At 44.7% G+C, this 15,986-nt stretch overlaps 1 protein-coding gene across 1 annotated transcript in view; it reads left to right on the top strand.

Annotated features, from left to right (window-relative positions):
* SLC12A8 (solute carrier family 12 member 8) overlaps positions 1-15,986 on the top strand; it is a 57,242-nt gene that overhangs the window by 25,524 nt on the left and 15,732 nt on the right. Inside the window, exons 6-8 of the mRNA XM_026853084.1 lie at positions 6,114-6,227; positions 13,617-13,704; positions 15,159-15,246. Of these exons, the coding sequence (XP_026708885.1) occupies positions 6,114-6,227; positions 13,617-13,704; positions 15,159-15,246 (290 nt within the window). The remainder of the gene's footprint in view (positions 1-6,113; positions 6,228-13,616; positions 13,705-15,158; positions 15,247-15,986) is intronic.

The following is a 15,986-nucleotide window of genomic DNA, read 5'->3' as shown; positions in this document are numbered from 1 at the left end:
TTGTGACTGCACTACTTTGATTTATTTTTTATTCTGTTGGGAAAGGTAATTCAAATGTTATTCATGACTCCGATTCCCTCTTCATGCTTCTTTGATGATGCCGAACCACTGGAGAGGTGCACCATTTTCAGTGACCTTCCTTGGGTGTGCTGCATGGTGTTGCTGGGCTGTGGATGTGATCAGCCTGATCCATGTCATTCTCCGGCATGTGCGAGTACCCCTTTTGCTGGGGAAGCCCAGAGCCATCTGGAGCGTGGCTGAGTTGGTGCAGAGCTGTTGTGTCAGAGGTTCCTATGCTGCTTGTTGCCTCAAAATAAATTTCAGTGTTTGCATAGCATGAGGGAAACACAAATATAAAAGGTCTGTGGGGTTTAGACAACATTCACAGCTTTGCATCCATTGTCTTCACATCCACAGTTTCTATGTGGATGGTTAATCCTGTGTATCTGCAACTACACACTGAGATGCTGAAAAACCTGTTGCTGGTGGTGGTTTGGCATCAAAATGTTGCATTGTTAAAGCTGGGCATGACTGACTTTCCCTTGGCAAGTGAAGATGCTGGTTTTGTGTGATTAGGCTATGGGTAGTAAGTACATTTTGATGAGTTTGGTGACCACCATGGATTAAAAACCTCTGTGGGCAGGGGAAGAATTAGTATTGCAGGGGCTTTTGGAGGTAGAAATTCACTCTGTCCCCACTTTAGAGCACTGAGACCTATGTAGAAATTAATTTGGTTTAAGCCACTCAACAGTCATCTGATAGACCACAACTTTTGAGTGTTCCCAACATGACAGAGCTTGACTCTCTTGCTGGGGAGCTAACAGCTCATTGCTGGGGAGCTAACAGCTCAGTGCTTTGCCCTTGGATAAGAGTCTGGAGGAGGAAGATGCAAGCATGTGGCTGGTGAGGAGTGAAACCTTATCTTACTGTAGAGGTGTGTGTTCAGGTGAGGATGGCAGCTGTGGGACCAGGCTGTGAGGACCATTCCCATTTTCTCCACACTGGTGTGCCTGGGTATCTCCGGCACCCGCACCAGGACCTCTCTCTGGGCATGTGCTTGGACTGCTGTCCAAGGGGAAGGACTGGATTTCAGAGTTTATGCCAGAAGGGTTTAGAGATGGAAGAAGAAATGGGAGAGAGATAGAGGAGATAATTATGCCAAGGATATATAATTACTCTTTGGCTCTCCATGTCTTACATCACACAGGATCCTGAAAATGCTGGGGTCAGACCTGGGAAATGTGCTGCAAGACAAACACTTCCAGCTGTTTCTCTGAAAGCAAATCTCAGCAAGTACCTTCCAGGCAGGAACATGTGAACTTACTTATTTAGGAAAAGAAAAAAATCTCACCACTTTAAGCCTTCAGCATTCACCTTCATAATTAAAATCTCTAATCACAAGCAGAGTGCAATACGTGACCATCTTCTGGGAGCTGTTTCTTAAGGTGGTTTTCCATTTTTGCATTATTTAGCCCCTGCCTCGGTGCCAGGGTTTACTTAACCTTAAGCTTGTGAACAGGCTTATTGAATTTGGCCAATCTTGACTAGTCTGTAATGAGCTCCAGGTTGCCTGGAACTTGGCAGCGCCATCCTCCTCTGTGCTGTTGTATAATGGCCTGACCCTGTGTAACCACGGCTTCACCTCACACCCCTTCTCCGACCTTCTTGAGTCCCGCTCTGAAACCCCAGACTTCACGGAGGGGCCGCCTGCTAAGGGGTGTCCTGAGTGCCAGAAACCTCCTTGGCTGCTTTCATCCTCTTCCACAGGGTGAGAGCTGGGAGAAAGTGCAAGAAAAGCTCAAACATGGAACCCAACTGGGCAGGAGGGGGGATGCAGCGGTGGCAGCCAGAAGGCTGGTGCCTCGTCCCAAGCATCCGTGGTTACTGGGGAGACATGAAAATCCTGGCCATCTTCCTCCTCCTGCTCTGCTTGCATCAGGCTGATGTACAGCCCCCTGTGATGCCCCTACACTTAGGGATGGAGGATGCTCATCCTGGAAGGTCTTCCATTTGAAACTTTCTAGGTGGTTTTTATTGTTAATTACATCATTTTAATAAAGGCAACTAGAAGGACTTAATTTGTCAAAAATCCAGGAATAATTCAGATATTGCTCTAAATATTTTTTTCCTGTTGTTTATTTACTTCAACTCAATCACTTGAGAAACCTATTATGTGCCTGCTCCTTATTGAGTATCTAATGATGAAAATAAATTGTTACTGCTCTTTATTGTGCATTTTCCATATGGCTGACATGGCACAGAGAAGGAACCGGATTCTTTTCCTTCTAGCATGACACTGGGAAGATTGTTTATAGCACTTCAGCTCCAGCCCTCTGCAAGCCAACTGAGAGCAGGATCATTAAAGGTAGGATTTAGAGGCTGTGTGGTTGCATAAATTAACTGAGAGCAAAATTTGTTAGACAAACATTTTGTAATGAGTGAGGAGAGAGGAATCTGGCTTGGATCTTGTGTACCCAGGAGTAAGCTGGAGGAGGAAAAGATCCTCTTACAAAAAAAAAAAAATCTCGCCTTGTTTGGAGATCAGAGAGCCAAATATAGACCCTATCATGTTTCCTTCCCTCCTCCTTCCTAAGCTCGTCCTTTTGAAGTGCACTTTCAATGGGATGTGGATAATTGACTCTGTGAACAACTGACCAAGTGCTCTGTTGGTTTAACCGATTGGTCTCAGTTGCTGATTCCTGTTTTGTTTTGGATGATTTTCAGCCCAATTGCCCCGTCAGCTACAATTAGTCCCATTAATATGACAGCTGAAAGGTCACAGATGACTCGCTCTGGTCGCAGGCATGAGGGCAGCCAGGAGATGCTCACAGCATGTTGTCCTCAGCTCTGTGGTCGCGTGCCGATAGCTTGCTTAAATTGATGGCGATTGCAAATCCTGGTGTAAAATGGATCAAAAGGGACGTGAGATTTGCTTCACAGGAGGCTGATTGACTGAGAAATGAGGTTGCAATAACAAGTAACATTTGGATGAACTTTTCTTTAATTAGACAAGAAAGCTGCTGGTTCTGTATAAAGGGGAAATGTGGAATGGATGGGCTTCCTCTTGCCCTCTAGAACCGTGAGGAAAGGAAGCAGAAGTGGGATAGAGTTGTAGGTGCATCCTGTGTTTTTTTCAACAAATCCATGGCTGTAGTGTCCTGTGGTTCCAGTGACATCTGCCATGGTTTCAGGCTTTGTCTTTCACCCAGGATTTACACTTATGGGTATAAAGTAGGAAGGGGAACAGCAGACAAATGGATGGAGCACCACAGGATCTTTTGCCTTTCTTAAGATTAATAGTGGTTAGATACACCCAGGTGCAGATCAGACATTGGACTCATGGGTTTCATGGTCTCTCTTTGGCCATGGTATGGCCAAAATGGTGTCAAAGAAAATCTAGTCTTGTTGTGTGCTTGTCCTTTTGCATGAGAAAGGAGACATAAGGCACCTAAAGTGCCTGTATCAACCCATCATTGAATTATATAGCTCCAAAACCCAGTTGGAAGAACTTGGATATGGTTCACTCACGAAGCAGGACACTGTGCTTGGTGAGGTCCTGCAAGGGTCTGGTTTTGGTTTGGTGTTATTTGGTATTTTCCTTAACTGCTTAGGTGATGGAAAAGAGAATACGCAGTTTCAAATTGCAGATGACCTCTGGATGGGAAGGGCTCACAGCATCCTGGCTGAGAGGGTCAGACTTCCAGATGACCTCACACAAACTGGGAAAGTGGCATGAAGAGGGCAATTTGTGGTTTGATGAAGAAAATGTGAAGTTTTACAGCCCGACAGAAACTGTGTCAGTGCAAGATGGGGTCTGTTTTCAACGGGTGAAAGGATGGCATTAAAAATTGCAAATAACTTATGGATCGGGATAGAAACAGCAGTATGAACTGCAAACGGTGATTTTGGTTAGACAGTAGGGGAAACCTAAATGATAATAAGAGGAAAATATAGGAGCAAACCATCAAAAGAGGCTTCACAGGAGATTTTTGAAAGTTGGAGGGGCAAACTCTTGTCAAGAGTGACATAGATATATTTGAGGCTGCTGCAAAGTACAGGTTGGAGAAGGTCTGCAGATCTCCTTGGGGCGAGATGAATATTTTTGCCCACCCTTTTTGTTTTACTAATGAAGCAATTAACATTTCTGTGAGGAGCACATACTTGAAAAATCCCTGAAATTTTCCTTCAGCAGTTTGGTGGGAGCTTTGCAGCCAGCCCACGTGCCAACAGCACAGATTCCAGTTGAAGGAGCTCAGGTCTGGTCTTGCGGGAAGTGCAGCCTACAAAAATCCCCCCTTTATTTCTCCAGAAGCTGCACTTTCTGCAGACATCTGTGAGGTCCAGAGGTCAGTGTGCTGCACTGAGCTTATTCCTTTTAAATCTTGTCTGGGACTCGTTCCTAGTGAAGATAGCTGGTGCTTTTAAAGCGCCTAGCAGCAGGAGACCTTTACTATCAGTGTATTTCCATCCATGTTTGGGCAACACGATGAATGCAGATGTAGTAGGAAACTTGATTATCTATAGGATTTTTCTGTTGCAACTTCAAAGCTGTGTGGTTAGTTATATTCTGAGACTTTAAATGGATAGGTCTTGTGTTCAGAACTCTGATTTAATTTTCTGATTTAATCTATTCTCCAAACATCATTAATATTGTCTTTGAGGCATGGGACAGATTTGATGGAGTCTTTTTTAAATTTCTGGCCATCACCCTGTGCAGCCATGAACATCCTGCTAATGACAAAATTCAAGTTATTGCAGTCACATGTCTTGTGGAAATAGGCTGTGGTGGCAGGAGCAAAAAAGGAACTGACTTTGCTCACCTCCCACCCCCAGCTGGCATGAGCATATGGATGACTGACAAGAAGTTTCCACAGATTAAAATATTCCATTAAAAACATGTTGAAAATGAAATTATGGATTTTATAGATGTATCATTAATTCCTTAACTTGCTTTCATATGTTATCTTTTCTACCTATAATCATCTAACCCTTTCATAATTAGTGCCCTGCTGGCATGTCAGCTTATAGGTTCAACTATTCCTAACAAATCCAGGTTTGTGGAATAACTTGACCTGTCCTTCCAGTGTGAAGTAAGGGAGCAGGATACTCCATTACATACCCAGTAAGCCAGTTGTGTGATGATATCTTACCCATTGCTTTTTCTTCTCTTCCATCTTCTGTAAAACTTTTTATTTGGAAAGTAAAACTTCTGTGTGTATGACCTTGGAAAAACTTGGCAGAAGTTGGTGTGGGGAGCAGGGCACAGCCCCAGGTCTCAGCATTTGCTCCTTGCTGGGCAGGTGATGAACATCTGCAGAAGATTCGGGAGGGAGGCAGCTGCTTGTGATGCGCAGCCCCATGTCTAGCCTTGGTTTAGAGGTAACACAGCAACAGGAGAGCAGTGGCTTCGGGAAGGTAAGTGTACAACATGGCATTGGATCGCAGTAGGCAGTTTTAGAGCACCTGATTCCTTCTCCACTGGCAAACTCATCTTGTAGGGGAGAGCCTGCAACAAACTGGCCTGTTGGCTCTGGGCTCATTTGCAACCAGTGTATAAACTAGGTGTGTTGGTAGCAGCTTAACCTCAGGTTTGGTCTTTGTAGGACCTTGACTGTCAGGAACACAGAACTGGGATATGGTGTGAGGGCTTGCTCAGGGATGCAGTTGTCTTTTGGCAGCATAATTTTGCTCTGTTTGGAAAGAGGATTAAAGTGGCATGGATTAAATTAGTATCAATATTGGCTGATTCCTGCAGAGTTTTCCTCTGTGGGCAGGTTTTACGGAAAGATGTTCAGCTTGCTTGCAGATAGGACTCCATATGATCCGTGTTCTGGCTTGGTAAGAGCTGCCCAGCCTGGTGGTGCTTCTTGATGTGCTGGCCCCCACCGCTGCACCTTTCCCTGGCATTTGCACCCGTGTAACCTCACTGACCTCTTTGTCTGCCTTCTGCCCCCAGCAAATAAGTTGACGTTCCTACTGTCAAACTATCCCTTGAAACAGCTGCTGCTGTTGCACGTGTTTAGAGGATAGGTGGTTGCCAAGAGCAGGCTGGAGGGTCTCCTGCAGTTCCTCTGGTTTCTGAAGTTCTCCTCTCACCCTCTGTGTCTTTGCAGAACATGGCTTCGTCGGCTACTCAGAAGAGCTTATGTTCAACAACACGCTGCCAGACTACAGCCAGGGGGAGTCATTCTTCACTGTTTTCGGAGTGTTTTTCCCAGCTGCCACAGGTACAGTTAAGTTTTATCCTCTCCTTCTTTCCCTGCACAGTCACATCTTGGAGATGAGCAGAAGCAAGGGGAGTTCTGCTGGGCTGCAAGGCAAGGTGAGTGGGACTGTACTCACACGTAGCAAACTCACGTGGTCCATTCAAAATGTTCAGGCTTTCTTCTAGCATCTCAAATTTTGCACACTCCTGTCCTGTTCACTTGAATGTGCTCTTCTGTCTCTCTGTAGTCAGAAACTGCTGTCAACTCTCTGGGTTGATGTGATGGTGTAAATCCCCTCCCTGACAAGAACAAGGCTCAGGCACTGATCTTGGCCAATGCTGTCAGGCCACAAGGTATTGAGCCTTTGTAAAAATGCCAGTCATGATTTATCTTATTAGATAAGCCTTATGACTTGATTGCAGTGGGAGTGTGGGAAGAGCACAGGAGGGCCTTCCCTTCATCCTTACTGTGGGCGGGTGGCTGAGCTGGGCTGATGCCGTTGCTCACAATGATGACCTACCACTCTGTGCACAGTGTCATGGATGCATCTTTGCATGTCAGCAGAGCTCATGTTTATGAGCTTAACTGGATGCTTTCATATTATTCATTCCCTTAAATTACCAGGAAGATCCATGTCCCTTTTCCAAAGCTGGCAGTCTCCAGTGGGAATGAAATAGCTGTCAATTTGAGTTACAATACCTTTTGTTGATGCTGGGTTTTTTAAGCTATAAAATGTACCGATTATAAGCAGTTTCCATAGCGATGAATCCTTGGATTACAGAATGAATTTTCAGAGGATTAGCTCTAAGCAACTCGCTGGAAGTTGTTCACAGAATTGCTGCGGTACAGGGAGACAAACGAAAGGGTTTTGTGAAACAGACGGGACTGGAGAGATGGTCTGGTAGCAGAAGTTGTCACTGTCAGGTGCACCTAGTGCAGGGCTTCAAATTTTCCTTTGATATCCTCTCTCTCAGCTTATCAGGGTAGCTGATGCTTCTGTGTAGACTTCTTCCTGGAAAACTCATCTGCCTGAACTATCAGCACCATAGAGAAGTTGGCTTCTGCCCTCTTTTTTTGTCATTTCTGCCTGGCCAAAGTGAGTCCCTCAGCCAAAGAAAGAGACTTTCCTCATGAGCCCTTCCTCTGACAAATGAAAGCAGTTTTTCTCCAGTTCCTTGGTTACAGAAGAAGGAATAGTTATGACAAAGCTGTGTAGAAAATTGCTGTGATTAGCCATATTAAATGGTTCTTCATCACTGCTAATGCTTGGCTCCTAGGAAGAAGGCCAAAGCCAATAGACATAATTTATTTAAAGTCCTGGCAGCCTGTTGCTTTGTTAGTTAGCAGTAGTAATACCAGTAGTAATGTTAAACATTCTCTGAAAATACAGATTGGGCAGATGTATAATTACTTTGGTTGCTGCACAGCTTTTTATGCGTTCTTTTTAATTGCTTGGTTATTTACAGGATTTAAATTATTCCTTCAGTGTAGTGGTGCCAGTGGCACCATATAACATTGCTATTGCTCCTGTTACTGCTGTTTGTTGCACTGTGGAGTTCAGGAACCTCATAAAACGTAGGGTTGTGTTTGGTGCTCTACATGAAAGAACTTTTGATTTGATTAAGCATTCTTTAGGGTGGGAGTCAAGACTCCTCTGCTGCAGATCATGAATGGGAAGCCCAGTGTAACCTCAGAAGTGCTGGGAATAAAGCTCACATCTGCTAGAGCTGGGGCAATGCATGAGGGCCGGTTCCCCCATGTCTTGCCTGACCCACGCTGGCTTAGCTGGCTTCCTCCCCCACGATGGGGGTGCGGTGCTAGGGCCTGCAGAGGGTACCCCAGGTTTCTCAGGATCCCACGTGCTGGAGCAGAGCTGCTTTCCACCACATTGTGGGCACTGCTTGGATGCAGCTGGAGCCTGCCAGCAGGACAGGTTGTCCGTAAGACTGGAGATGACATTTCAGGGATGGGTTTGGCCACGTCATTAATAGCAGGCTGAGAGATGTGATAGGATTGCCAGCACCTCTGATGCAGGGCAGACAGCGCGAGGCAAACTGTGAGTGAGCAGCAGTGTCAGCCCCAGCACCTCTGCATGAAAAGAAGTGGCAGGGACACGTGAATGTCACTCCCAGGCTGTCACCTTCAGCCTGTGCTGCTGTCCAGCACCATCCCCAAGTGGTACCTGCCTCTGCTGGAACCCCCACAGTGACCTGGCCGAAGCACTGGAAGCAAAATCCTTTGCATCAAAATGCAACAGAAATTTGGAGAGAGTTTCAGTGAAACAATATGTTGTTTAGTTTTGAGGGGTACTTCAAGCTAGTTTGAAACATTTCTTTGACCCAAAGCAATGTTCTGTTTATCTTTAATTATTAAATGTCATGTTTACTCTTTTTAATTTTTAGCATATGCTAGTTTACGATCTAAGATGCTCTTTTGATAACAAAGTTTTTTAAAAAAATGTTTAGGAAATTGTAAAACAAGATGTTTGGGCCTTTCTGAGATTAAATGTTCCTCTTTGAAGTGAAACTATTTTGATCTCTCCAGGATAAACTCTTTCCTCTCCCTCTGAAATGGTTATCTGAATTAAACTGGTTTAAATTTGTTCTCCAGGATGTGCTGAAAAGTGGTTTTAAGTTGCCCGTTTCCACCAGAAATAGCAATGAAACGGAAAAGTCAGAAATACAGGCTGGTAGCTGTAAAAGCAAAGAGGGGCAGCCAGTTCAGGGAAAAGGAGCAGGACCTGCGAGGAGACCCTTGCTGTGACAAAATGGGCAGGAGGAGCAGCTGGGTGGTTCAGCTGGAAGGGATGGGATGGTCATTCTGGCCTTTCATAGACTGGTAGTGACATTCTGCCTCCTGTGAGCATTCTCCTTGGATCGTTTTGCTCCAGGTCAGTTTGTTTTCTCTGTTTCTCTGTATTTTATTGGGACAACTCCAGCAACGTGTGTGAAGTTATCCTGGTTTTACGGTTGAGCGGTGGTAAGCAGAGGCTGGTCCATTTGCTTCCTGGGTATTAGCTATTTAAACCATTTCAGCTGGATGTGCAGTGCAGCTGGCTTTATTCCCCCAAGTTTATCATTTAATAATAGAGAAGTATCTGAGTGTTCCAAAACATACATATAGAGCTGGCCTAAATGGGAGTCCGTGGACATGAAGGACTCAGATTTGCCGACTTCAATCCAAAGGGCTAACACTTGCTACAGAAGATGTGAACATACCCCTACAGAGATTCTGTGCATTAACCAGATGTTTTTCTGCATGTTTGTAAACACCTCCTTAATGCACATGTTTTGCTGCTGTGCTGTGATACGCAAACACCCAGCTACCCATCTAGCCAGGGCTTTGCACGGGGAAGGAGTCTCAGGAGCTGGCTGCCCACGGTCAGCTCCTAGCAGCAGCCATGCAGCCATCAATGCATTTTTAAAAGGAAGTTAAACGTCGTTTCTGTTGTGCAGAGAATGTTTTTCTTTTTCTAGTAAATCCCCGAGGTTTTCAGTCTAATGAAAGAAGTGTGCTGTCATGTGATATAAAAAAGTAAGACAACGTTTGAAGCAGCGTTAGTGGAAAATATCATCGTACTGAAACCAGTTCTGAAATAAACCATATTTGGCACTTGCAAAATGACAGCAAATAGATTTAGAAGTTTTGGGCCAAGTTATCAGATGATGTAAACTGGCACAGCTCCATTGAAGTCTATGGAGAGGTGCCAGCTTACATCAGTGGAGAATTTGGTCCCTTTAAAAAATTAGCTACAGTTCTTATCTAAGATTTTCCATTCTTCATCTCTCGGGTGAAGGAAAAAAAAACCCCTTTTATATTTCATAGTAAATTCACTGGAAAATGCAATGGGTGTTTGCAGGCAGTCATATCTACAGTTATAAACCATAGCTGGTGGAGTTAGAAAGCCAGAGCTGGTGAAGCTGATGGTTGTGCCTAATGTACAATGTAGGTGGTCCCCTCATGCACGTATCCACTGCCTGGATGATGCCCAGGACAGGATTACGCTGGGAATAGCAGCAATGTACAGACTGTCTCAGCCATAATTTCCTGGCTGAATTGACCGTGTTTTCATGATTCCTTGTCCAGAAGCTTTGTCATTATCTGCTGCTCTCTGAGATAATAGCCAGTGTGGAAAATCCAGCCTGCTATCTCGTTGAAACAGAGAGGTGGATAATTTTCTCCATGAGCAATCTGCAGATATGATTGCTTGAGTTCAGAAGAGATTGGCCACTTCCCTAGGGACAGGTCTGTGTCTGGAGGAAGGAACATCCCGACTTCTATATGCAAGTGTAGGGTTTTTCTTCTGTTGAGTAACTATAGTCTCTAGAAAGGCTGTTTGTGGCTACTCACAAGTCAGACCAGTTCTCTGGCAGGGGGTGCCTGAGGCTATGGATGGTGGAGATTGTTTAGGGGTTTTTTGAAAATTAATCAGGTTGTCCTTTCATTGAAAAGTGAGGTGGGTAGTCTGCTGCTCACAAAAGACCTTGTCAGTACTGTTCTGTGGCACCCATCATCCTGTCTGAAAAATTCCTTTTTGGGTGTTGGTGGAGAGGTGGCTTTGGCATTGTCCATATGTCTGTATTACCAGTGTCCATATTTTTATACTAGTCAGGTCAGAGGCATAGTTGCAGCACAGAGGAGATGGCTTTCACCTGAGTGGTGGAGAATATCTGTGTTGGTTTCTTCTGTGGTGGCCTTGGCCTTTGTCAGTGGAAGCCATGAGACTCTGCTGACCTCCTGGAAGTCCAGACAGAAGCTAATGGTGTGCAGTGACCTGGGTCTGACCCCTGATCTCTGCCAGGCAGGAGATCAATTATCAATCTCAAGATCCCATGTATGTGGGTTCCGGCAGGTCATCTCCTAGCTGCTCCTGAATATGTGTGTGTCTGTGGGAGGGAAGCATTGAGGTGGCCCAGGCTGTGCAGTCATCGCTGTGCTGATGACTTGCATGTCTTCAACTTTTTTCATATTCAGCCCAGAAAACACCATTTTGGTGTTTCCCCAGTGCTTTGCTGAGGCAGGAGTTTGGATGAGGAAGAAGTGTGTCAAGCTCAAGCTGGAAGATATAGAGGTGGTGCCAGATATTTGGGAAATTTGGCCAAGAGGCACATGAGATTAAGAGCTGTCATTCTGACAGTAGTTTGCTCCCTTTGGAAGAAAAATTGAGAGTATTGTCAGCTTTCTGCTTTGCTGTCGAAAAGCATGTCACCAAAGAGTGCTTCGTAAAGACTTCATTCAGCATGATGTTTGTGACCACTTCCATGGACTTCTGCCTTCCCGATTCTTCTCACCTCCAGCTAAGCCTGTTGTGTAGCTGTTTAAAAGGACCAGTGCTTGAACAGGGCTTGGAAGTTTTATCGGGGAAAAGCCCCACCAGTTGATGGGCTTTTAGCAGTGCTGTTCAGAAGTACATCCACAGGAGAAAATTAAGAACTCATTTTGATTTGTAATGTTTTCAGTATGGTGTCAAGGATTCAAATCTGGTCTAAATCTGGAAGACAGCCCTTCCAGGATCTGAGGAATGCCAGGAGCCCATGGGGATAGTGGGGTGGCTGTTGGGGCTCTTGCTCTGTAGTGGAGAGGAGGATAGAAAAAGATGGCTGCTGAGTGGAATGATCAAGGGGGAAAAATAAAAGCAAGTGAAAAATATTAATAATAAATAAAAAAGCCCTGGATGCTTGGATGATATGTTTGGCAGCATGTGAGTGCCTTGTGCTTGTTAATGTGCTATTGTCACAGCAAGGAGAGGAAGTGTTACAGTTCCCATTGAGTAAGTGTGAAGATGGAGCTATGAAGATGCACAGCAAAGCCTAGGACAGAGCAGGGAGATAAGCCCCCCCTGTTCCTCGATTAGCAACCCAACCATTGCTCCTTGCTGGCAGTCCATTGGTGACCATGCAATGTCTGTAGGAAAGGCATCCATCTGGCTGAGCTGCATTTGTCCCCTTTACCCTGGGATTTGTCCCACAGCTTCTATTAACCCCTTGTCTTGGGGAAAAAAAACCTCCCAAGCATCAATCAGTGTTTGAGCTTTAAAATGCAATGGGTTGTCACTGATTTAGAGCTCTAGTCACTCAGATTTGCAGCCTCAGAGACTGACTTCATCATTCTTGTGCCTTTTGGAAATGAGGAATGACTGCTGGACTTGGCAGCTGAGGGGCAGACCGGCGCATGGTCGGTCCCCTGCTGCTGGGGCTGGCAGATGCTGCAAGCGCCGTGGCGTTGGCGTCCTCCTCCTCATTGTTGTTCCTTGGTGATCTCACCCCAGCCACCAGGGACTGTCCCATGAGCACTGCTGGCTGGCACCTGGCCTGTGCGTCCTTATAAAGACATTATTTTGACATCCAAGGGGTGGGACAGTGATGGGCAGAAGTTAGTGTCTTAAAGAGGCTCATCTGTCCTGCCTTCAAATTGTCCAAATTCACATCAGGATTCTAAATCACAGATTAGTTTTTTAAAATGTATATATAACAGATATCTGAAGTCTTCTAGGAAAAGTTTTGGATAATGTGACAAGAGAGGTTGTATTTTCTTGACAAGTCTGGTATGACTCCTTCTTCAACTATAGGCAAAGCCTCTTAACCAATCAGTACCTTGGGTTCCTGGCCTCAGTGTGAAGCCTGTAATCCTTTGCTCGATCCTGTAGCCCTTTTTTGCATATTTAGGTGATAATTTTTTAGGCTAAGGACTGTCACAGATTGTACAATACCCTGTACTCTAGCCTAAAATAATAGTTCAGTACTTTATTCTTAGTCCTACCACGTGTTTTCTGGGTGATGCTGGATCAATCATTTGCCCTCTTAGCACTTCTATTTTCCTATCTGCAAAGTAGAGATAATGCCTACTTCCAACGCAGATCCCTTGGCTGGAAGGTGCCACCTACGTGCTGAGCACTGTTATTCCCTCTGCTAAATGCGCATGTGATTGTCATTGAACGCAGACAGAACAGGCCATTTTGTGATGGTGGTTGTTCCCCATGAATGCAGGGACCTGTAATGGATCCAGTCTGGGGGGGTAGCCCCACCTGCTGAATGCGCTGCCACGATAAGTGGTAGCATTTTTCTCTTCAACAATTGGACAGCACTATCTTCTGTGAGGCTTGCATTAAGATAAGATGGGTTTTGTTTGGATTTCTGCTTCCCCCCCCTCGGCATTGTTCAAAGTGGACAAAGGGTTCTTTGTAGACGTGCTGGTGGTGGCTTGCTTCTATTGAAGTCATGAACACTTTCTTACCAAGCAGTCAATGGGAGCCAGTATTTGTGTGTCTGGAAGCGCAATGAAGTGATACAGTTACTGTTCTGAAGCAGTCAATTAACTGACTGATTAAAATATTATTACATATTATTATATGTATTATATATGCTATAACTTAGATTAACTCTAAATTGCGTTTATGTCTACAAAATACAGGTGTAATGGCTGGGTTCAATATGAGCGGAGATCTCCAAAAGCCTGCTACCAACATTCCCCTGGGGTCTCTGGCCGCTATTGGAACCTCGTAAGTCATAGATTGGGGAATATCTACTCTCTGGAGACTGCCCTGGATGCGACCAATCCATTTCATATTCCCATCAACCTTTTATTACTCAGCCATCTGGAAAATTAAAGTCTGGCTCTCATTCAAATGATCATCCATTACCACCACCTTCTCTGGGTGGGTTAAAGAAGAGGTTCATTAATGGAGATGTAATCAGTCCTTCCTCTGCTGGGTGGGATCTGTGTTGGCACTAGAGCAGTTGTGCTGCTGCAGCCCAGGTGTCCCAGAGCGGGATGCAAAATTCTTGAAGGCTTGGGGTGTGTGATTTTGTCACTTATTGCTGTTAATTTCAAAGTGCTTTATTTTTCTATATGAATAGAAAATATAAAAAATATTTTAAAATACAATTTTTATTATTGGGAAAATGGGGCCAAGAGAGGTGAGAAGACCTACCCACCTGCAAGGCCAGGGGGATGGAGGAGCTCTACATCCCCAAGCAGTGTCTCCCCCAGGAAATGCTGCTTTCCAGGAGTTAAATACTATTACATATTTAAAAAAAAAAAAAAAAAGTATGTTTCCCTGCCAGCTTTCATTGCCACCTGAATGGCTTTTGAAATTATTATTTTTACTTGCATACCAAGGTTCAGACAGAAAGGTAGGGTCTTCAGAATTTAGAGGGATTCCTGCTGAAATTGGTGCTTGTTTTACATGAGGGGATTCCACAGAACACAGAGTATCACAGATAGATGGACAGTGGTCATTCATATCTCTGCTGTCTGGACTTTGCAGACAGACAGACTAGCTTATCCCTCCACCTGAGTACTGGAAAGGCCAGAGACACCAGAGGAGGGTCATGACTGAGGTTGTAGAGCAGGCTGACTGCCAGATGAGGGGACCCGTGTACCTGCAGAATCATGGAATCACAGAATGGTTTGGGTTGGAAGGGACCTTCAAGATCATCTAGTTCCAACCCCCCTGCCATGGGCAGGGACACCTTCCACTAGCCCAGGTTGCTCAGACCCCCGTCCAACCTGGTGAACACTGCCCGGGGAGGGGGGGGGTGGCTGGGCATCTACCACCTTCTCTGGAAAACCTGTTCCAGTGGTTCATCACCGTCTTCATAAAAGATTTCTTCCTTATCTCTAGTCTGAATCTACCTCTTTTAGTTTAAAAACATTACCCCTTGTCCTATTGCTACAGTTATCTCCCCCATGCACACATCAAGAGTGCAGGTAACTTCCCCTTAGGGGTACTGTACAGTCACGCTGTGGCTGTCCCTGGCGCATTGTAGTGGGTAGGTAACATGGACCAGTATTAAATTTAGCCCTGAGGCTAAATCATGCAGGAACAGCCCATGCAGAGTGGTTGAAGACCCAGCCTGGGGGTACTTGACCTTCTCCTGGCTCTGCTAATGGGCAGAATTCTCAATGGTCTTCTCTTGCTGGAAAAAAATAGTTTATTTTTATTGTTTGCAGGTGGTTTCTGTACATGGTCTTTGTTTTTTTGCTGGGAGCCATTTGTACCCGTCAGTCACTCCGCTATGACTTCATGATAGCAGAGAAGGTAACTTGTTTGAATAACCCAGTGTGGTTTTATAGAACGGTGCTTTCAGGTTGCCATCTGCCTTACTGGAGGCTTGAATTTTCCAAAAGCCTAAGGAATTTGGGTGCCCATCCCTCATTGAAATTCAGGGGGATTCCCCCATTGCAAATCCTAGTGTACAACTGGTTTGAATAGCTTTGCATTCGCTAGCATATCCAGTAATGCTGAATCTTGGCATAATCACCCAGCAATAGCTTTAAAAGCTAAAATATGCTAATGTGGTCTAATGATAAATGCTGTATTTTATTCAGTGTATCCTTTCTTGCTGGTGAAAGCTTAAACCAAATTGAAATCTCTAAAGAACCCCACTGCTTATCTTTACTAAGTCAAGTGAAGCTTGCATTTCCATATCTACCGGGCTGTAATTGCAGGGCGAGCAATAGGATTATTAAACTCGAGACATTCCACATGGGTGTATATACATGAGGAAGGTTTGTAGTGTTAGAGGCAATGAACCTTATCATTGCAGGCCTTTAAAAAGAGAGCAAAAAGGTTTTGGTGTGTGCTATTGTCTTACTTTAAATGGGATATGGAAGGGCTAACCTTCTGTTATTCAGCATTAACTCAAAATCATGGGTTCACCATATTTGACACTATTTCTTATGATTAATTTAAAATCGAGATGTTTGCCATTTATTTGATTTGTAATATTTTTTAAATCCAAAATCAATTTGAAACTCTGGCTTTGTTTTCTTTCAAAG

This window comes from Athene cunicularia (assembly GCF_003259725.1).
Source record: "Athene cunicularia isolate RWA chromosome 7 unlocalized genomic scaffold, athCun1 chr7_part1, whole genome shotgun sequence".
Lineage (NCBI taxonomy): Eukaryota > Metazoa > Chordata > Aves > Strigiformes > Strigidae > Athene > Athene cunicularia.
The sequence above is the reverse complement of the archived record's forward strand: the minus strand, read 5'-3'. Positions and strand labels throughout refer to the sequence as shown.